The sequence below is a fragment of the Moschus berezovskii genome, chromosome 13 (genome assembly GCF_049115385.1).
Source record: "Moschus berezovskii isolate FMDL1 chromosome 13, NW_MosBer_1.0, whole genome shotgun sequence".
Classification (NCBI taxonomy): domain Eukaryota; kingdom Metazoa; phylum Chordata; class Mammalia; order Artiodactyla; family Moschidae; genus Moschus; species Moschus berezovskii.
In genome coordinates this window covers 52,331,843-52,353,415 of record NC_142472.1, presented here as the reverse complement: position 1 = coordinate 52,353,415, position 21,573 = coordinate 52,331,843, and the positions used below count along the sequence as shown (strand labels likewise).

General features: G+C 47.2%; 1 protein-coding gene across 2 annotated transcripts in view; it reads left to right on the top strand.

Moving 5' to 3' along the window:
- MIPEP (mitochondrial intermediate peptidase) overlaps positions 1 to 21,573 on the top strand; it is an 85,576-nt gene that overhangs the window by 6,205 nt on the left and 57,798 nt on the right. For both annotated transcript variants that reach the window (XM_055426378.2, XM_055426380.2), the window contains exons 3-12: positions 99 to 187; positions 1,406 to 1,492; positions 5,824 to 5,887; positions 7,879 to 8,061; positions 8,774 to 8,930; positions 15,456 to 15,504; positions 16,935 to 16,995; positions 19,215 to 19,267; positions 19,680 to 19,833; positions 21,000 to 21,077. In XM_055426378.2, the coding sequence (XP_055282353.2) occupies positions 99 to 187; positions 1,406 to 1,492; positions 5,824 to 5,887; positions 7,879 to 8,061; positions 8,774 to 8,930; positions 15,456 to 15,504; positions 16,935 to 16,995; positions 19,215 to 19,267; positions 19,680 to 19,833; positions 21,000 to 21,077 (975 nt within the window). The remainder of the gene's footprint in view (positions 1 to 98; positions 188 to 1,405; positions 1,493 to 5,823; positions 5,888 to 7,878; positions 8,062 to 8,773; positions 8,931 to 15,455; positions 15,505 to 16,934; positions 16,996 to 19,214; positions 19,268 to 19,679; positions 19,834 to 20,999; positions 21,078 to 21,573) is intronic.

Genomic DNA, 21,573 nt, shown 5'->3' with positions numbered 1-21,573 from the left:
CCTGGTGAAGCCAGATGGCACATTTTCATTTTCGCCCTCAGACCCTGGGAGCAGGCTTCCTTCCCATAAACATCCTTTTGGTTTTGTGTCTCCATTAGGCTGATTTTGTGAAGATCGCTCACCCTGAGGAGGCATTCAGGGAGGCCGCGGAGGAGGCTTGTCGGAGCATCGGCACCATGGTGGAGAAGTGGGTGTGCCTCCTGGGGGGTGCTGGCCGGGGCGGGGTGGGAAGGGGGTGCCCATCGCGGGCCTCTGGGCTTCTTCCCTGCCCGTCCTGTCACTTGGTCCTCGTCCTGTTGAGGGCTGGCACAGTGATCTGCTCTCGGGGTTGCTGTGAGAAGGGGAGATGGTGACTAAAATACCTGTGATGGGCGCGGGGGGCGGCGGTCGGGCACAGTGGATGCCCAGGATCCTCCTCCCCCTGGGTTACGGGCCCTTTAGCATCTCGGGCAGGTGGTGGTTAAAGCACTGTCACCCTGATGCCGGGTCCGCAGGGCGAGGCCAGCGGGTCACCTCCATGTGGTGGCCTTGCGGTCCCCGTGGCTGGCCCTGGGGAGACTATAAAAGTAATGTGGGTGCCGCAGCAGGCCAGGCCGGGGTGGAGTAGGTCATTTTAAAGTGATTCTGAAGTAAACTAAGTGTGCTTGTTGTAATAACAGGGAGGGGGCAGGATGCCCTCCGGGAAGGGTGTCAGGCTCCCCAGCTAAGACATCAGGGTCTGCATGTGTGAGACCAGAGGCGGCTGGGAGAGAGGGGGGGTGCTCTTCTCCCCCTGGGGGCTCCTGGCGGGGCGTGGTGGCTGCCGTGCTGTCCCCCACCAGCAGCTCTTGCCCTCTTGAGGACGGTAGCTGTGAAGACTGCCTTCTCGATGGGTGAACTGGTCGCTGCAAGCTGGGACCCCGGCATGGTGACAGAGCGGGAGCAGGGGCTCCCTGGAGATGAGCGGGAGCCCCGGGCGCTGACCTGGACTCTTGTCTGCCCAGCTCCGGGCACAACTTGCCCTATGGTCCCTGCGCTCCTGGCTCCAGGGCGGATGGCAGGAGCCACAGCCTGTCGAGAGTTGTTGTCGGGAGTGTCAGCCCAGTGTCTTCACTTGACCCCACGAGACTGGCTCTCAGTGGGGGTGGGCTCAGGCCCTGTCTGCTCTTCTGGCTGTAGCTGTTGCATGTGGCTTCAGGTTTATACTTTTACCTCCTGGGACACGTTGTTCTTGCATGCTGCCTTCCCTTTACTAACAGTAACAGTGGTTATGCTCTTCCTGATCGGAAGGAAGAAACGAAACAATGGCCCAATCCTTTGGCCTCTGGCCAGGTGTGCGCTAGAACTTGACACTGTTCTCTTGATGTAAAGCCAAACCAGAAGGTACTAGAAAATCATTTAATTTTTTCATTTGTGATTTTTCTAGGTTGAACACAAATGTGGAATTATATCAAAGTTTGCAGAGGTTACTAGCTGATAAGAAACTTGTGGATTCCCTTGATCCGGAAACCAGGTACTGCTTCCTTTGTGTTCATTGTGTTTGTGACTTTGGACATGAGCTTGGCAGCCGCCCCAGGATGTCTCTGCCCTCAGAGCCCATCTGCCCAGTCGCTTTCTTCTGGCTGATGGACTCTGCTCAGATGGCGTCTCCCCCTCTGAGAGCTCTGTGCCGCCTCACCCTGTTCTCCTGCTTCTCTTGGTCCTGTCGCTCCAGCAGCCTCTCCTCTGCCGGTAGGTCCGGTCAGCATCTCCCACCGTCTGGATGGGGGGCTCCACGAGGGTGGGGCCAGGTCTGACCTGCTCCCTACGCATCACAGCATCTTCCCCCAGCCGTGGCCTGGAGGAGGTGCTGCAAGGGTGACAGTTCCATTCAGCTGCGTTACTAAAGTTCCATCATGGCTACAGCAGAAGATATAAGCAAATTGGATTCATTTACTGGTGGATGTCCAGATCCTTGAGATGGTTCGCTCTGATTCATACCATTTATTAGTTGAGAAGACCTCTTTTGTAGTTCAATATACAAATATACTTGATATAGGATTTTGGGTATTTCTTTGCTCAGATGTATTATAAAGTATCATAGTTTGTCATTAACTCATCTATGTATTATTTGTATCAAGACAGATTAATATTTTTGTGTGAGCCTATTTGTATATTTTTTTATTTATGAGACACTTGCTTGGTTCTTCCTGCTTTCTGTTCTCCTGTCTCCACACGTGCCTGTGACCCCAAGTGAACCCTATCCCCTGGGAGCAGACGGTGGTGGCGTCCTGTTGATCTTCTGTGTGGGTGACATGCTGGCTAAGAGGCAGGGAGGGGCTTTTCACCTGTCTGCCTGTGGACAGGTATCTGCATTCCTGATTCACTTCAGCGATCCTGACGCTCACGGTACAGGGGAAACAGGCTGCGCCAGCACAGGAACCTGTCTTGATCATGATTTTATTGTTACTACTTTTGTTAGCGAGGTGATTTGAAGTTGAATGCCTGCTGTTTGTGCTGGATTTTACTCAGCTGCTACTGATTTTGAGTAACGACAGGTTATTCATAATCTTACTTTACTGATGGTTTTGCTTTCTTGTATTTAATGTATAAAAATGGAAGTGGACTGGCAGACCATTTGAGGTACAGAGAACTTGTGCTAATTGGACATGGATTACATTTCTTTTGTATTTATTTTTGGCTACCCTGGGAATGCATTGCTGCTCGTGGGCTTTCTCTAGTTGTGGCGAGCGGGAGCTACTTTCTGGTTGTGTGTGGGCTTCGCATTGCAGTGGCTTCTCTTGTAGAGCACAGGTTCTAGGACACACGGGCTCAGTAGTTGCAGCTCCCGGGCTCTAGAACCACAGGCTGAGTAGGTTTTGTGCACAGGCTTAGCTGCCCCATGGCAGGTGGGATCCTACCAGATCAGGGATTGAACCCATGTCTCCTGTATTCACAGGTGGATTCGTCACCACTTAACTATCTGGGAAGCGCACATTTCTCAATATTACTAAAATGCCATTAGGATTTTAAAAATAACAGAATGATAAACACATTGAGAAAAATAAGCTGGGTAGAAGATCTGTATTCTAGAAAAGAAGGGTGACTTGTGAGTGGGTAGAAACAAGACTTGGAAGTGATGATGACTGAGCTGTCATGCCGCTTGTCCATCACTGGGAGTGTTGGCCAGCACCCAGGAAGCACCTCGAGAGAGAGAGAGAGGAGCCTACAGTGGCCGAGATAGAGCATTAGAGATTCAATATCCATCATGACAAGGTTCTGTGTAGGAGAAATGGTACCATCTTATTGTTAGGTGCCTTCCTTGAAACACTAGTTCTTTGAGGTATCAGAGTATTGCCAGAAGGGACCCACTGATCAGTAAGTTTGGAAATCACACATATTAATACATTTTCCCTTCTTGAAAAAGTACATCAGAGTCTCAGAGAAGCCCGGCCATAGAGAAACCTGTTTCACTTGGGATTGTCTAGAACCATCAAGAGCTTTCTTGTTTGCAGAGAATATAATAAGTACACTCTCCAGAAAACAGAATGGAGGGCAAGTCCTAGAGTCATGAGAGCCACAAAAGCTGTGAGGCAGCATGGCGTACACTCTGGAGGGCAGGGTGCAAGCCTGCATGCACACACGTACCCATCCATCCTGGGAGGTGTGAAAGATGTTTAAATGGAGAAAATGCTGTATTCTTGATAAGGAGAAGAAACATCAGTGTTCTCTTCTGGTCTGTAAGTATGGTACTATCCAACAGAGAATGAGATGGCTGGATGGCATCACTGACTCGATGGACATGAGTTTAAGTGAACTCCGGGAGTTGGTGATGGACAGGGAGGCCTGGCGTGCTGTGATTCATGGGGTCGCAAAGAGTCGGACACGACTGACTGACTGAACTGAACTGAACTTACATCTAAAGATTTTTGTTGTTATTTAAAATGATTTTGAAGTCATAAACAAAAAATATGCCAGGACAAGCAGGAAAAATCTAGTAGAGAAAAATGCTACAGAGAGGTCTTGCACTGGTAATAAGACACATACAAATACTATATTTAAAATAGCGTTATACTTAAACCTGAAGAGTCCATTAGTTCAGTGAGAGAATAGAGAAAAGTCTGACCCAAACACAAATGCACAGGACTGTATTTAATACATGATAGAATTGTCACTTCATATCTGGAAGGAAAAGCTTGGTTTTCAGTAAGTGATGTTAGGTCAATAGAGAAGTAAATTAAGATTTAAATATTAAAAAAAAAGAAATCCCAAAAGTATCAATAATTGGAATGCCGAAGGTCTTTCTTCACATGATACCAAAACCAGACCACAAAAGGGAAGATTGATTTGATTGTACAAAAATTGCAAGCTTCGGTCTAGCAAAGCCCTTCCAAATTTAAGAGTCAGGATAAACGATAGGGCAGGTGTTTGTTGTTTTTATTGTTTAGTTTCTCAGTTGTGTTAGACTCTTTGTGACCCCCTGAACTGTAGCCCACCAGGCTCCTTTCTCCATGGAATTCTCCAGGCAAGAATACTGGAGTGGGTTGCCATTTCCTTCTCCAGGGGATCATACCAACCTAGGGATCAAACCCAGGTCTCCTGCATTGGCAGGTGGATTCTTTACCACTGAGTCACCTGGGAAGCTCAGGACAGGTGTTACTAATATGCTGAAGGATTAATATAGTTACTGTGTTTTAATGCCTTAACGCATTACCTAAAAAGAAAAAAGTGAACTGTCTTACAGAAAAATGGGTATTCTTTTCCTGAAACCCTTATCACAAAATTGGGAGTAGCAACAGATGGCTGTTAAACGTGGGGCAGTGCGCAGGAAGTGCACACTGGTAATAGTTTTGTTCATTCAGTGTATTGGCACGGTCATTAGCAAGATGAATGTACCTACTGTGAAAAGTCAAGGAAAGCAGCAGAATAGATCAAATACTTGGATAACTTAATTCCAGAAAAATGTAGTTTAAAAAAAAAAGAATACTACTGACAGAAAGACGTGTTCCAGTTGAGCTCGGCTCCCACCATGTAGCAGGATTAAGAAGGAAGCTAACCATCCTCCTGAGCCCAGGGACTCCACTTCCACCACGGCATCAAAGAGTGACACTCTGAGTGGCTGCTGCTGGCTGGACGAGAAACTGAGACTCTGCTGCAGAAAGCCTTTGAAAAACTGTCCAAGCATAAACCATTTTAATGATTGGGATTTAGATGGAGTTGAAATAAGTAATTATCACAGTGGTGTTCACAGGTCTGTGCTCTGAATAAAGGAGTAAGCTCCTACATGAGAAGCTAATCATAACTGTTTTTCATGTTCTGCAGTACACGTGATGGACTTATTTCAGCATAGAAGTTTTTGCCCAGGAGCAGCTTGGAGTAGAGCTGTTCAGTGCACGTGCTGAGTAGGAGACCTGGTACAGGTCCGGGTGCACACATTCATGCCAGCAGGCGCGCGCGCGTGTGTGTGTGTGGTCCACAGTGCTTGTTTGGTGCTCGAGTGTAGTGTGCCACAGATACTGTAGAGGATACAGTTGAAAAGATGTCCGTTTCCTTTAGGGAAAAAAATGCAGAAAATATGGCCTCCTTGGTGTAACTCATTCATTTCACTCAGTCTAAGGCCTGTACAGTCTGCATGATGTATGTGATACCGTGTTGTGCACACGGGGGCGTAACCGCCGGCCGGCCAGCTGTTTTTCCTGACTCCTGAGACGTTAAGCTCCTGGTTTCAGAAAAATTGTGTGTATGTGTGTTGAAACATCTGGCATTTTGGCAGTAAGGTTGAAAAGGACGGATTCGTTTTGCAAAAAACTGATTTTTGTTTAATTATTATTACCTGTTCTAACCAGGCGCTTATTTTATTTATAGGCGAGTGGCTGAACTGTTTATGTTCGATTTTGAAATCAGTGGAATCCATCTGGACCAAGAAAAGGTAACTTAGTGTTTTAGCTCCTGTTGTTTTGCTGGTACTTGGTTGGTGTGTTGTCAATACCGTTCCTGAATGTTGAGTGCTCTCTGAAAGTTGGCCTGTCACCTCAATAATTCAGAATTAAGGAATGACTCAAGACAGTGGGAGTGTCTCGGGTGTCGTGGAGGTGGGGTGAAATGGGCCGTGTCAGGAAGGACCGCAAGTGAGGAGGAAACCTGAAGATGAGTGTCTCCACGTGGACGTACAGAAGCAGCATTGAGACGCAGCGCAGGTGTGTCTTCACGTGATCCCTGCCCTGGACACACCTGCAAGATCCTTTCTGGTCAGTTCCGTGTCTCTCCTCTGGGGGCTCCACTCGGACAGGGCACAGGGGGACGTGGCACACTTTTTAAGAGAATTCGACATAAAGCTGCCAACATAACCTATAAGCCACCGAGGCCTATGTTCTTGCTATATTCTTTCCAGGTTATTCCTTACTTACATTTTAAGGTCTCGTGAATATAATTAAAAAGTTTAAATTAGAGGAAGTGTGTTGTTAAGCAGTCATCTAATAAATATAACAGTTTCAAAGCATTCGCAGAACTCCGAGTACTGTGTGTTTGTGTGTTTAATTCTCCTCGAAGGATGAAATGACATGCTTAGCAGACTGTTGGCGAAGTCAGGAAACAGTTTTTATTTTTCCAGGGGTTGTAACAGGTGATCACTTCTTTGAAATAACTAATTTTATCACTTTTTTGTTTTAAATAGTAAAGGCTTTGAGGAAAAATTTTGAAACTAGAGTATGATGTCCCGTTATCTTCACTGTCCTGTTTTTCCCTGTTCACCAGTAGGTGGTGACAGATGGCCATGTCAGAAACAAAACAGGCAGAGTAATCATCTGAAAAGTCATTTTTCCCATGAAGTTTGATTTTTCTGTACTGAAATTTTTTGTTACTAAGATACAGTTCATTTTTTCCAGTGTCGCATAAAGGGTACACCTGCTCTGTTCATATTTCTATTTAACTTTTAGGAAATATGCCTGGTCATCTTTCAGGGTCACAGTACGGTTTAGAATCTGTCCATAGTCATTGCCCCTTCCCCAGGAAGCTTGCCTGTGGTGTCGCCTGAAGCCCATCCTGAGTCCAGGGCCTGTCTGGCCGTCCCGTGACAAGTATCTGAAGATTCCTCCTTGTCCCAAGGAGACCTAACCAGTTATGTGGGCGACAGTTTCTAAGTTTGATTCCAAACATGGGGAGCCCTGGTGACGGCACAGGTTCTCTCAGGAGGCTGCATCCTTGGGGTGACCGAGGAGAAGATCCACCCCACTCTGTCCATTGTGACTGGCAGAGACTGGAAACTGCCAGATGCATGACTGGGGGCTGTGGTCTCCCACCTGCTCCCCCGAATTGGCTTCAGCCCAGCCCAGCCCCCCGGTCACCTCTGTGCTGCTGCCCTCCTGTGGCCGCTCCAGCAAGCCTGGCTTTGCAAGTGCCCTTCCCCACACTTCACTGAAGAGCTGCGTTCATTGCGCCTTCCTTCCCTTGCCCTTGTAGCTCGTCTCTTAAGGCTGAGTCTGGTTTCTAATCTGTGCCTCAGATACTGTCGTATCAGACAGGTTCAACCAGCCCACTGCTCCCTGCCTCTCTTAAATAGGGTGTTTTCGGAGCCAGGGAAGGACTGTACCTCCCATTGTTCATTTCACAGATGTGTTGTATAACCTAGACATAAAATAGAACTCCGGGAGTTATGTACATCTGAAAGTATAGAAGCACTGTAGAACCATTAGGATAACTTTTTGGTGAGGATATTAAATACCTACCAAAAGTATAGAGTCAGCATTTGTAGACGATTATTGTGTATTAAACATTTATGATGCAGTATTCGGTATTCATTTTGTCACTTAATTAATACCTTATTAAATTATAATTCAACTTTATATGTTGACTGGCATCTTTATAGATTACCGATTTGTTGTGAAATGTTACTGTAAATAATTTGACTGCCCCCACATACAGCGTAAAAGAGCTGTGGACCTGAACGTTAAAATCTTGGATCTGAGCAGCGCATTTCTTATGGGAACCCACTTCCCCAGCACGATTGAGAAGCACCTCCTGCCGGAACACATCCGGCATCACTTCCAGCTGGCCGGGAACCACGTGGTGGTGGACGGTCTGCACGCAGAAGCGTCCGATGACTTGGTACGTGCGCTCCGTCCTCTGTAGTTCCGGCCTCTTCTGGAGGCCGTGGCTTGTGACTCCAAAATTCAGGTATCACATGATCACACCTTTAAAAATACATTAATATTTACTAAGCACTAAAAATTGAACAGGGATGATTAATTATGTGAAAAACTGAAAGTCACTCAGTTGTGTCCAACTCTCTACAGTCCATGGAATTCTCCAGGCCAGAATACTGGAGTGGGCAGCCTTTCCCTTCTTCAGGGGATCTTCCCAACCCAGGGATCCAACTGGGGTCTCCTGCATTGCAGGCAGATTCTTTACCAACTGAGCTATCAGGGAAATGCTTTGAATAATGAAAATGGTTTGATTAGTCCTGTTGTAAAGAGTTCCTCACTTTCAAAGTATGGTGAGCGACAGCGCGCTGGCCATTCCAGGGACTCATACTCTGATGCACGTAGTCTCACGTCACCTGGTTGACAGTGTTTCACGTGTGTCAGGTAGAACCTCTGCCCCCCTGCCCCTCTGCCCCATAGCGGAGAACTTGGGCCAAGTGCAGTGTGTCTCCCACACTCGGTGATGAGCCCGGAAGCTTCATGCAGCCTGTGTGAGGCCTTGTGTTTAAGCATTGCTCACCTGCAGAGTAAAGTGGTAGGAGGTAGCGTGTGTTATTATCATATAGGACTTTGTATCTTGGTACGTGTGTATTTTACCATCCACTTTTTAAACATAGGTGCGAGAAGCTGCTTATAAAATTTTTCTTTATCCCAATGCTGGTCAATTGAAATGTCTAGAAGAGTTGCTCAGCAGCAGAGACCTCCTGGCAAAGTTGGTAGGATATCCTACCTACTCCCACAGGGCCCTCCAGGGAACAATCGCCCAAAGTCCAGGTGAGACTCTCTAAGGACAAAACAGGGTTTGTATGAAGCTGAACTTCTGACTTTAAATAGCTAAAGTTACTGTGCTATTTTTAATGTACTCGGAGACCAGTTACTGAGATACTTTGCCTCTTTATTGGGAATGATTTTTAAACAGAGCTAATCACTTGGAATATATTTGCACAACTAGTGTACTTTATGTGCACGTTGAGTAAGTCATTGAGTTAGACAAGTCTGTGGTCCATGTGATCAAATTGGCTAGTTTTCTGTGATTGTGGTTTCAGTCTGCCTGCCCTCTCATGCCCTCTCTCAGAGCCTACCTTCTTACTTGGGTTTCTCTTACCTTGGACGTGGGGTATCTCTTCACGGCCAACGCTCCTAACCTTGGACATGGGGTAGCTCCTCTCGGCCGTCACTCCTGACCTTGGACGTGGGGTAGCTCCTGAGACGCGCAGCTGCCGCTTCTTGTCTAACTCAGTGAAACTAAGCCATGCTGTATGGGGCCACCCAAGACGGACGGGTCGTGGTGGAAAGGTCTGACAGAATGTGGTCCACTGGAGAAGGGAATGGCAAACCACTTCAGTATTCTTCCCTTGAGAACCACATGAACAGTATGAAAAGGCAAAAAGGTATGACACTGAAAGATGAACTCCCCAGGTTGGTAGGTGCCCAGTATGCTACTGGAGATCAGTGGAGAAATAACTCCAGAATGAAGAGACGGAGCCAAAGCAAAATCAACATCCAGTTGTGGATGGGACTGGTGATAGAAGCACGGTCTGATGCTGTAAAGAGCAATATTGCATAGGAACCTGGAATGTTAGGTCCATGAATCAAGGCAAATTGGAAGTGGTCAAACAGGAGATGGCAAGAGTGAACATTGACATTTTAGGAATCCGCGAACTAAAATGGAATGAAATGGGTGAATTTAACTCAGATGACCATTATATCAACTACTGTGGGCAAGAATCCCTTAGAAGAAATGGAATAGCCATCATAGTCAACAAAAGAGTCTGAAATACAGTACTTGGATGCAGTCTCAAAAACGACAGAATGATCTCTGTTCATATCCAAGGCAAACCATTCAATATCGCAGTAATTCAAGTCTATGCCCTGACCAGTAATGCTGAAGAAGTTGAAGTTGAACGGTTCTATGAAGACCTACAAGACCTTCTAGAACTATCACCCAAAAAAGATGTCCTTTTCATTATAGGGAACTGGAATGCAAAAGTGGGAAGTGAAGAAATACCTGGAGTAACAGGCAAGTTTGGCCTTGCAGCACGGAATGAAGCAGGGCAAAGGCTAATAGAGTTTTGCCAAGAGAACGCACTGGTCATAGCAAACACCCTCTTCCAACAACACAAGAGAAGACTCTACACATGGACATCACCAGATGGTCAATACCAAAATCAGATTGATTATATTCTTTGCAGCGAAAGATGGAGAAGCTCTATACAGTTAGCAAAAACAAGACCAGGAGCTGACTGTGGCTCAGATTATGAACTCCTTATTGCCAAATTCAGACTTAAATTGTAGGAAGTAGGGAAAACCACTAGACCATTCAGGTATGACCTAAATCAAATCCCTTATGATTATACAGTAGAAGTGAGAAACCGAAGCAGAAGATATTAAGAAGAGGTGGCAAGAATACACAGAAGAACTGTACAAAAAAGATCTTCACGACCTAGATAATCACAATGGTGTGATCACTCACCTAGATCCAGACATCCTGGAATGTGAAGTCAAGTGGGCCTTATAGAAGTATCGCTACAAACAAAACTAGTGGAGGTGATGAAATTCTAGTTGAGCTGTTTCAAATCCTGAAAGACGATGCTGTAAAGTGCTGCACTCAATATGCCAGCAAATTTGGAAAACTCAGCAGTGGCCACAGGACTGGAAAAGGTCAGTTTTCATTCCAATCCCAAAGAAAGACAATGCCAAAGAATGCTCAAACTACCGCACAACTGCACTCGTCTTACACACTAGTAAAGTAATGCTCAAAATTCTCCAAGCCAGGCTTCAGCAATACGTGAACCATGAACTTCCAGATGTTCAAGCTGGATTTAGGAAAGGCAGAGGAACCAGAGATCAAATTGCCAACATCTGCTGGATCATCGAAAAAGCAAGAGAGTTCCAGAAAAACATAAATTTTTGCTTTATTGGCTATGCCAAAGCCTTTGACTGTGTGGATCACAGTAAACTGTGGAAAATTCTGAAAGAGATGGGAATACCAGACCACCTGACCTGCCTCTTGAGAAACCTGTATGCAGGTCAGGAAACAACGGTTAGAACTGGACATGGAACAACAGACTGGTTCCAAATAGGAAAAGGAGTACGTCAAGGCTGTATATTGTCACCCAGCTTATTTAACTTCTATGCAGAGTACATCATGAGGAATGCTGGGCTGGAAGAAGCACAGCTGGAGTCAAGATTGCTGGGAGAAATATCAATAACCTCAGATATGGAGATGACACCGCTCTTAAGGCAGAAAGTGAAGAGGAACTCAAAAGCCTCTTGATGAAAGTGAAAGAGGAGAGTGAAAAGGTTGGCTTGAAGCTCAACATTCAGAAAACGAATATCATGGCATCTGATCCCATCACTTCATGGGAAATAGATGGGGAAACAGTGGAAACAGTGGCTGACTTTGTGTTTTGCGGCTCCAAAATCACTGCAGATGGTGACTGCAGCCATGAAATTAAAAGACGCTTACTCCTTGGAAGGAAAGTTATGATCACCCTAGATAGCGTATTAAAAAGCAGAGACATTACTTTGCCAACAAAGGTCTGTCTAGTCAAGGCTATGGTTTTTCCAGTGGTCATGTATGGATGTGAGAGTTGGACTATAAAGAAAACTAAGCACCAAAGAATCGATGCTTTTGAACTGTGGTGTTGGAGAAGACTCTTGAGAGTCCCTTGGACTACAAGGAGATCAGTCCTGTGTGTTCATTGGAAGGACTGATGTTGAAGCTGAAACTCCAATACTTTGGCCACCTGATGTGATGAGCTGGCTCATTTGAAAAGACCCTGATGCTGGGAGGGATTAGGAGCAGGAGGAGAAGGGGATGACAGAGGATGAGATGGCTGGATGGCATCACCGACTCAGTGGACATGAGTTTGGGTAAACTCCGGGAGTTGGTGATGGACAGGGAGGCTTTGTGTGCTATGACTCATGGGGTTGCAAAGTGTCAGACATGACTGAGCAACTGAACTGAGTAAGTCATGCTTATTATTTCATTGATGAATCATTGATGATGATTTGCATTATTTTTGTTTTAACTCAGCTGGTTTCTGTGCTCAGCCTAACCACACTGGTTAGAATTAGTGTGGGAGGGGATGGCTGATCAGTGCTCCTGCTGGAGGCAGGGTTGAGTGTAGCCCAGGTTGTATAAGACCCCTCCTTTCAGAGAGAAGAGGGCTGCTTGACAAGGTTGGGGGTGGGGAGCGTCTCTCTGGGGATTTCTGCAAAACTTAGCTTGTCCTTTGCTGAGTTCTTTATGATTCATCACGTATAAGGGAAAATGTATCACAATAAAAATGGTGTAATTTTCAATGGCATTGATTAAATTACAGTTATACTTTAGACCCAAGTCCTCAGTAGGATGGCCATGTTGGGGGGTTGTTCAGACTTGCTGTATTTTCAGGGTTGAATTCACACGACCTAGTGTCGGACTGAGCAGGAGGAGATGGCAGTGGACACCACGGGTTTCTGTCCGTGCGTCTGGATGGAATTGTGGGGTCACTGGGAATGGCCCTGAAGGGGGAGGGTCACCCTTCCTGCAGCCTCTGTGTTACGTTTGTCCATCCGGTGTCTAGCCCTTCTTTCTATGTTGGGCCCATAGCTTCTCCCAGGTTTTCTTGGTGCCACCTTGCCTTATTTCTCTCTCGTGTGTGTCTTTGGGATCCGGACGGGGGGGGCCCACATTCGAGGATGAGCACAGATAGAGTGGAAAGGAGTGGGCACAAGTGGAGAAGGTTTGTGCTCGGGGAGGTGGGTTTGAGCAGGGCTGTTGGTGGTCGGTGGCAGGGAGCATCATGAGGGGTGCGGAGAGCAGCTGCAGGATCAGGGTGGGAGGGCGCATTTGCCGTCTGGAGGCTGCAGGGCTCCAGGCTGCTGGTGGTTGTGCATGTGGTGAGAAGTCACATTCGGGCACCTGAAGGGAGAGCTAGGCCTGAGACTGAGCCACTGGGAAGACAGGGAGTCCTGCCGACGGGGGTGGGCCAGGAGCACGGTGGTCCGAGTTCAGTGAGATGTCAGTCGGTGTGCAGGAGGCGACCAGGATGGGCAATGGGTGGGACATGCTGGGACGAGCGCTAGGGGAAGCTGGGGCTGACACAGGTGCCCACACGGTGGCCAGCAGGTCCACAGCTCATGGGGTGGTCCGTGGGAAGGTGTCTTGGAGCTGGACTCTGCAAATACGATTGTGTACAGTGTGGCCTGTGTGCTTGGGGGCTGCAGCGTTTAGTTGGGGAGCTTGGACAGGGCCACGTGAGGATAAATCTTAATCCTGGTCAGTGTCCTTTCAGTGCTAGGGTTTTAGGAGCTCAGGAGGTTTACAGATGCTTGAGTGGCTGTGGAAAGTTCATGAGGAAAGTGAAACTGGAGGTGGGCAGGGAGGTGGGGTGAGGGCTGGCAGGCCACGGTGGGCCCCACGGGACCGGCGTGTCAGGAGCCTGTCTTCCAGGAGCCGTGCGACTGCCTTCAGGTGGTTCAGACTCACTGCCCTTCACAGGACAGTGTTCCAGGTAGGTAGTCGAGGTAGATGTTTCCTGTTCAAGTGGGCTAGAGAAACAAAATAGGTGAACGTCAGTAAAAAATTAATTATTTTGAAATAAAAAGCACACACAGATAAATATTTGAAAACAGTACCCTGTGCCCACTGGTTTGACATCCTGAAATAAGGTTTTATTTTGCGCTAAATAACAGTTTTTTCCTAAAAGTCTTAGCACCATCTAACAAGATACACCAAGCCACGTGTGCGGGTGGGATTAGTGTTGATGGTGACGAAAGACCATGGCTTCCTGTATCAGGTCTATTCCTTCCCCAGACTGTTATTTACTCAGAAATGAGATAAACTGAAGAGGGCAAGAAATTAAAACCATATAAAAGATCATCTGAAAACATAAAAACAGCGTTTGTAGCTTACTCTAAAATATGTATGAAAGCTCTATACACATGAATCAGTGCCTGAAAGTGCTAAATTCAAAAATTCACGTGAATAATTTCCTATTATGGGAAATAATCATAATTCCACTGCATTGCTTTTATGGGTTTCTGCAGTATAATGACTTATGGCTGAAGTATTTTAAGTAGTTAAATTCTAACAGCCTAAATTTTTTTAATACTGGAGTACAGTTAGTTAACAATGTTATGATAGTTTCAGATGAACGGTGAAGAGACTCAGTCAGCCACATATATACATGTATCCATTGTCCCCTAAACTCTGCTCCCATCCAGGGCTGCCACATGACATTGAGCAGAGTTCTCCATGTTTTACAGTAGATACTTGCTGATTATACATTTTAACTATAGCAGTGTGTACGTGTCCATTCCAAACTCCCTAACTATCACCCCCGCCCCTCCATCTGGGGCAGTAAGTTAGTTCTGTAAGCTTGTCTCTTTCTGTTTTCTAAGCTCATTTGTATCATTTCTTTCTGGATTCCACATTAAGGGATGTCACACAATGTTTCTCCTTGTCTGTCTCACTTCACTCAGTATGACGCTCTCTAGGTCCATCCATGTTGCTAAATATGGCATTATTTCATTCTTTTTAATGGCCGAGTGATGTTCCGTTGTATACATACACCACATCTGTGTCCATTCGTCTGCTTGGACACTTAGGCTGCTTCCACGTCTTGGCTATTGTAAACACTGCCACGGTGAACACTGGAGTGCATGTATCCTTTCAGATAATATTTTTCTCCGGATGTATGCCCAGAAGTGGGACTGCAGGGGCATGTAGGAGCTCTGTTTTCAGTTTTTTAAGGAACCTCCATACTGCTCGCTACAGTGGCTTCACCAGTTTACATTCCCACCTGCAATGTAGGAAGGAGAATCTAAAGTTTTAATGTTCTAATTTTGCTACATTTTCTTCCAGTATAGATCCTGAATAGATTATTCTGCTGTGTATTTAAAAAGAAAAACATTTACTCAGAAAAACATTGATTTTTAAAATCTGATGTTTCTAAATTGTGCAAACTTTTATGAACAAATCAGTCTAGCTATCGAAAAAACTGAGAAACTTTTTTTCCTTTATACATATAAATAGATATAGAAATAGATTGAGATTTTGGATGATTTTCTTTTGTTTCCTGTTAGCTCTTTTTATTTTGGGGTATCATCTAAGGCTCTGGAGTTTATGGTGGCAGCTTTGATGAACTTTCATCTAGAAGTGTCGAGTATTAGGAGCCCTGCTTCCCTTTGAGAATCATTACTTTAAAAACACTGTATTGTATGGATTTATGGTCACAACGCTGTAATTTTACCGTGTGTTCATTTTATTTCATGTAGTTAAAGATATTTTCTTTGGGATTTTTGTTTTAGAGACTGTCATGGAGTTCCTTGAGAAACTGTCTGACAAACTCTCTGAAAGGTTCGTTTTTTTATTATTCTGCTTTTTAGAGTACACATGATTTAGCTTTTCCTTTTGTTTTTTTTAAAGACTTTTAAAGATTTATTAAAAGAATTAGGAAGTGACTCATGAAGAATATAGGTGTTGGAGTATCGGGTCGTATCTTGCACTAACTGTGAGTTATGGTTTGAAAGCTCCCAGCTGTCCTCTGGGGCTGACTGTCCCAAACACTTGGGCCTTTCTCTGTAACTCATCAGTAGTCTTTAGGAACTCATTACTGAGGTGGACTATGTAAAATCTCCCAAACCTTTTTTGAAAGTATGTATTTTGGCTTGTATGAGTTGGTCACTTAGTCTTGCTCTTCTCTGGGCATAAATAACGGGCAGATCGCGTCTGCTGTGCTGTGTGTTGAGCGCCCAGTGTTTGTAAACCAGGGCTCTCTGCTTTTGGTGGTCCCTCTGCCACATTGCCGGCCTCCTCCCTGCCCAGCCCCCCGGCCTGGTCTTCGCCACTCTGCTTGTGCTTCTCTGGGGGCCTAGCCCCCCGGAGTCTTCAGACCCCCAGCACGAGGCCTCCAGAATGAGGCTCGGCAGGGTCGTGGAGGGCCGCGGTCTTCTCTCTCCTGCAGAGCTGTCTAACCCCTGTTCGCTCCTTGACTGCACCTGCATGTTAAATTTTAGCTCCAATTTTCAGTTTCCGTTATAAACTACTGCCTTAGAATGCAGTCCTCTCTAATTTGCATTGTGTTTATTAGTTCTGAAATGATCCTTCTTATTCTTAATGCAGTGAGCTGCTGTGGCTTTGATAGAATGAGGTAGTGTCAGTTATGCAGTTATTTGAGAATTTGTTTACTTTGCTCTGCTAGTTAAGCTTTATTTGTTCTTTTTTCACTTGTATGTAGCTACAGATATTTTAAGCAAACATTATCTTCAAAATGTTTAGTGAAGATTTTTTAATTATATTTAGTGAACTATATTTTTTAATTATAGAAGTTAATTCTAACCGAAACTTCATATTCTGCAAATATTAAGTGCATGTGTGATTACAGCCCAGCTAGTTTTTTTGATAGGGGAAAATGATAAGTGGTAATCTTAAGTAAAATCTTCTTTTAGAGAAACTAAATTGTTAATCTCTTTTTTAAAAAGTATAGCAAAAAATAGTGATTTGAAGCTTACTGATGAATACTTTGCATATTCTGTGACACTTAAATTTTCCAAATTTTAGTAGTTTAAGACAAATATCAGCTTTTTAAGGTAAAAATTACAGTAGTTTACTGATGTATGTATCACTGTCTCTTCTAACACATGTAAAATTTGGATTAATACTAGTTTACATTTTTACTGCAAATTACTACTACTATCATTACTGGAAAGTAGCAGAAGTAAACTTGTTTTTTATAATCTACTTATGAAAATTTTGTCCTCGCAACTAATGATAAACCTGTTTTACAGAACTATGAAAGATTTTGAGATGATTCGAGGGATGAAAATGAAACTAAACCCTCAAAATTCTGTAAGTGACCATGCTGAGTTTCTTTTCCTTTTACTATTTATTTGTCTCCCTGGTTGTTAGTCGCGGCACATGGGGCCCTTGGGGTGGGCTCTGCAGTTGCAACTCGCAAGCTTAGTTGCTCTGTGCCGTGTGGGATCTTCGTTGCCCAGCCAGGGATCGAACCCACATCCCCCACGTTGGCAGGCAGATTCTCCACCATTGGATCACCAGGGAAGTCCAGAGGTATTTTTATTATAAACAATCTGCTGGCTGAGGGCTCTGTCTTTTGGTGCTGGGAACTCCCCGCTCCGCGCTGTCACCACGGCCCTGGCTGTGGTTGTCTCTCTTCTCCCCGGGTGACACGTGTGCCTGAGAAGCTGGTTTTCTGGTGGTGTCCTGCTCCCTTCTTGCATCCCAACTGCTTCCCCGGTGCCACGGCTCTGAGTTAGATGCTGGAAGGCCCTCCAGGCTCCTCCGGAGGGAGTTTTCTGATGGGCTCTGCCCCGCCTTTGTTTAACATGTTCAGAGAGTTCTCAGACTGCCTTCCTATTTCCTAGCTTTCCCCCACACCCTCCTTGACCTGTGGGCCCTTTCTCTGCTGCCCTGGGCCCCCGGCCATTGTCTTCTGCCTCCACCAAGGCCTGCAGTGCCCATGCTCCTCTCACTCACTTGCTGCTTTGCTTTCCCTTTATTTATTTTTATTTTTTACTGAAGTGTAGCTGATTTACAGTGTTGTTCTTTACTTTTAAACTGTGGCTGACATCTGTGGCTCCAATACTTTGGCCACCTGATCCGAAGAGCTAACTTATTTGAAAAGACCCTGATGCTGGGAAAGATTGAAGGCGGGAGAAGGGGATGAGACGACAGAGGATGAAATGGTTGGATGGCATCACTGACTCAGTGGACATGAGTTTCAGTAGGCTCCGGGAGTTGGTGATGGACAGGGAGGCTTGGCATGCTGCAGTCCACGGGGTCACAAAGAGTTGGACACAACTGAGTGACTGAACTGACTGACTGACATCTGTGGGCCAGCAGATGCTATGCGTCTGGGTCAGGAGAGGAGATGTTGTCTAAACTGGACCTTTCGGACCCTGTTTATGAGAACCGACTCCCTGTTTATAGAGCTCTGCTCAGAGCCTGGAGTTGTGTTTCTAAGCAGTATACTCTCCAGGAGGTGCTGTTGAGTGCCTCAGAGGACCGCTCATGAGGGACTGCTGCACAGCAGGCAGAGCTTGGGGCCGGGACACAGTACGAAAAGGGAAACACAGCCTGCCTTCCTGAAGCTTACAGCTGGGGCGGAGTGAGAGTGAAGACAGGAAGAGTCAGCCTGCACGGTCCTGCCGGGTGGGGGCTCGAAGGGAATAGTGCAGGCAGGCGGGTGGAGGGGCCGTCTCGTAAGGCCTGGGCAGTGATGACCCCTCCAGGGAGATGACACAGAGCAGCCCTGGGAGAAGCGAGAGGCCCACGACAGCCAGGGATGAAACCCAGGCGGAGAGGAGCGCGGGAGATCAGCGCAGGCCAGGCCAGGCTCACAGGGGGTGGGCTCAGGGGTGTGTGAGGGGGAGATGGAAGGTGGGGACGCACTGGGTCCAGCACACGTGGACTGCACACCTGAGCCAGGCTGACCATGTCCGGCTTGGCCACTGCCCTCTGTCACCTGCCAGCCTGCCCCCCGGGGGAGGGAGGCCCCTGCAGGGTTCCCAGCTCTGTCACCGCTCTGCAGCCGGCATCAGGAACAATTGTTCAAGTGCTTCTTTATGACATGTTTTCTTTGCCAAGTTCAGGGTTAATTCTGCCGCGGGTCGGTCTGAACTGCTGCTTTCATTTCTGGGATCCACCCTAAGCTTCCTGCTTAAGTCCAGAAAGGGCCCTAGTCGTGCTTTTAGTTCCCACCTGCACTGTCTTGTGGATTAACATATGGGCCGCATCTGGGGTAGATTTCAGCATGGCTAATTTCATCTATTAATGTCGACTTTTAGTAGTTCACATTTTAGAATGACATTTGTCTGCCTTTTCCCCCAATTCTGCAAGTAGAGCTGATTTCTGCCTCTCAGCTCACTGATTACAGGGAAGGCAGAGTAGAGAGTAAGGAATGAAACTCTTGCCAGGTGATGAGTTCCTAGGGTTTTTATAAAACTTTCCTGATACAGTAACAGGTTACATTTTATAAACTGGCTGCATTATTGATGAAAACTGTGAAATCACCCCAGCTTTCCTAACGGTGAGCTTCTCTGCTGCAGGAATTGATGCCCTGGGACCCCCCGTACTACAGCGGACTGATTCGGGCTGAGAGGTGTGTGTCTGGAGAAGTGCTCCCATGTGAGAGGGCAGGATCGATGTGTCTTGAGCATCTGCCCACTGGCTGGGTGGCTGTGCTTGGACTTGGCGCCCACGTGGCCAGTGCCTGCCCGGCGGTCACTCCCGGTCCGGGAGCTGCGCTCTGGGCCCGTCCCCGGGCGTCTGTGGTCTCCCTCTGTAGACCCTGTGAGTGCCTCCTCGTCTGCCTCTACCCTGGTGCCACCCTCACTACCGCAGTAATCAGTCTGCTGCTCTTCTGAGGAGAAACAGGTCTGAAAGCCCCTCCAGAGTAGAGACCCACTTCATGACTCAGTCCTTCCTTGACTCCTGATTTATAAATGAAGAGTGAGCTGCGGTCCCCTCTGGAAGCTGAAGCACACAGAAACGCGGCTGCTTCTCCTCGGCAGGTTCAACATCGAGCCCAGTCTCTACTGCCCGTTCTTCTCCCTGGGCGCCTGCATGGAGGGCCTGAGCCTCCTGTTCAACAGGCTGCTGGGGGTCTCGCTGTACGGGGAGCAGCCCGCGCGGGGTGAGGTGTGGAGTGAGGACGTCCGCAAGCTGGTGAGTGCCCGGGGCGGAGCGCGCGCCCGTCTGCGGGGCCTGGCACCCTGTCCACAGCACTTCAATCCAGACTGCTGCTGTGGTTCAGGACGCTCTGAAAGAACGCTGTTCTCTCGAATCAGCTATTGCAGGAAAGTAGCAGCAGAGTTCTTTCTCTGAGAGAAAATGCTTTTCTGAGTAGTTGGATAGAAGGTTGAGCCCACATGTACCCCGGCGGCTGGGCTATGGCCCATGTGCTGGCGTGAGTCCTGGACGGTCACGCTGAGCCCGGGGCCCTCCCATTGGGGCCCAGTTCGTGTGAGCTGCCGGTGTTGCTTTTCCTGGTGGGGTTTGAGGGTTTGTGGCCCTCAGGCTTAGTGCTCTGGCTTAGCACGCTGTACTCTTGTCACCATTTTCTAAGAAGCGTGGACTGTCTCCTCGTTGCCTGGCTGTGTTTGGTGATTGCAGATTAAGTTTAGTTACTAAACAGCCAGCAGTCTGCTGTGCGTCACACAGATGGATAACCTGCAGCGATGCCATGAAGGGAGAAAGTATACAGGAGAGTGCCAGGACTCAGTGCAGGCGATGGACGGTCCCGTTCAGGAGGGAGCCCCCTGCACTGGGCAGGTTTCCCCAATGCCTTGAGCAGTTGCCGGCACCAAGTGGATGCTCCATGGAGGCTTGCTGGAGTTCCGAATAGTTGAGGTTCTGTCCGGTAGAGGCCCCGCTTATGCAGAGGTGAATGGAGACCCGCTGTCCTTGAGCTGTGTCTCGCGGGGCTGACCCAGGAGGAGGCGTCACTCCCTGCTCTTCGGCCGAAGCCCACGCCGCCATGGTTGGTGTGCAGGCGTCTTCACCTCCTGGGCTGTGGGAGGGGTCGCTGTGCTGCCATCCTGGGCTGGCTCAGGCCCAGGGAAGAGCCATGGCACAGGGACTGCGGTCAGGATTCAGGGCTTGTTGGGAGGGTTCCTCTCCCGTCAGAGGTCGCCAGTCACCCTAGAGACACAGCAGAAGGGGCTGAAGGCACGGTGGACCCACCTCAAGGTGACCTGGGAAGCAGAAAGTCATAAAGTGTCTGCATTGGTGGCTGTGGTGTCTTATGTGCAGGTTCTGGTGTTTGGAATGTGTTTCTACTTTTGGAAGTTCTGATGGCTTCATTCACAAGTCAGTCAACCTTTGTTTTCTAGGCCGTGGTTCATGAATCAGAAGGACTACTGGGGTACATTTACTGTGACTTTTTTCAGCGAGCAGACAAACCACACCAGGTAATGCTCTGTTTACAAACCAGTCTGTCTAGAGTGATCAGTAGCTAATGTGTATTAATGTTAACTTTAGCTCTCATTTTTGTAGTTACCAATATTTAAAAGACATTAGCAGAGGTGACTAAATGTGTACGTTTGAAATTGGGTAGAATTTAAAGATGGCAGAAGTTACAAGGTAGTTACAGAAATGTGTATCTGCTGTTTTCATCTGGGTCACGGTAGCAATGATTGTAGTGATGAGTGCTGACGTTTTAGGAGCCTGTCTGTGTGCCTGCCAGCGCCCTGAGCCCTTCTCACGCACAGCTTTGAAAGTTCCCCTCAGCCTTTTGAACTCAGTCCTGACGAGATGAGGACACTGAGGCCAGAGAGCTGAGGTTACTTGCTTAGAGTCACACGGTTAGAGGTGCGGGGATTGGAGCTTGGACTTCTGTCCGTACGTGGCATGCGCCTGCTCTAACACTGCACAAGGTGTGTCTCTGAGGAACCTTGTCAACCACCA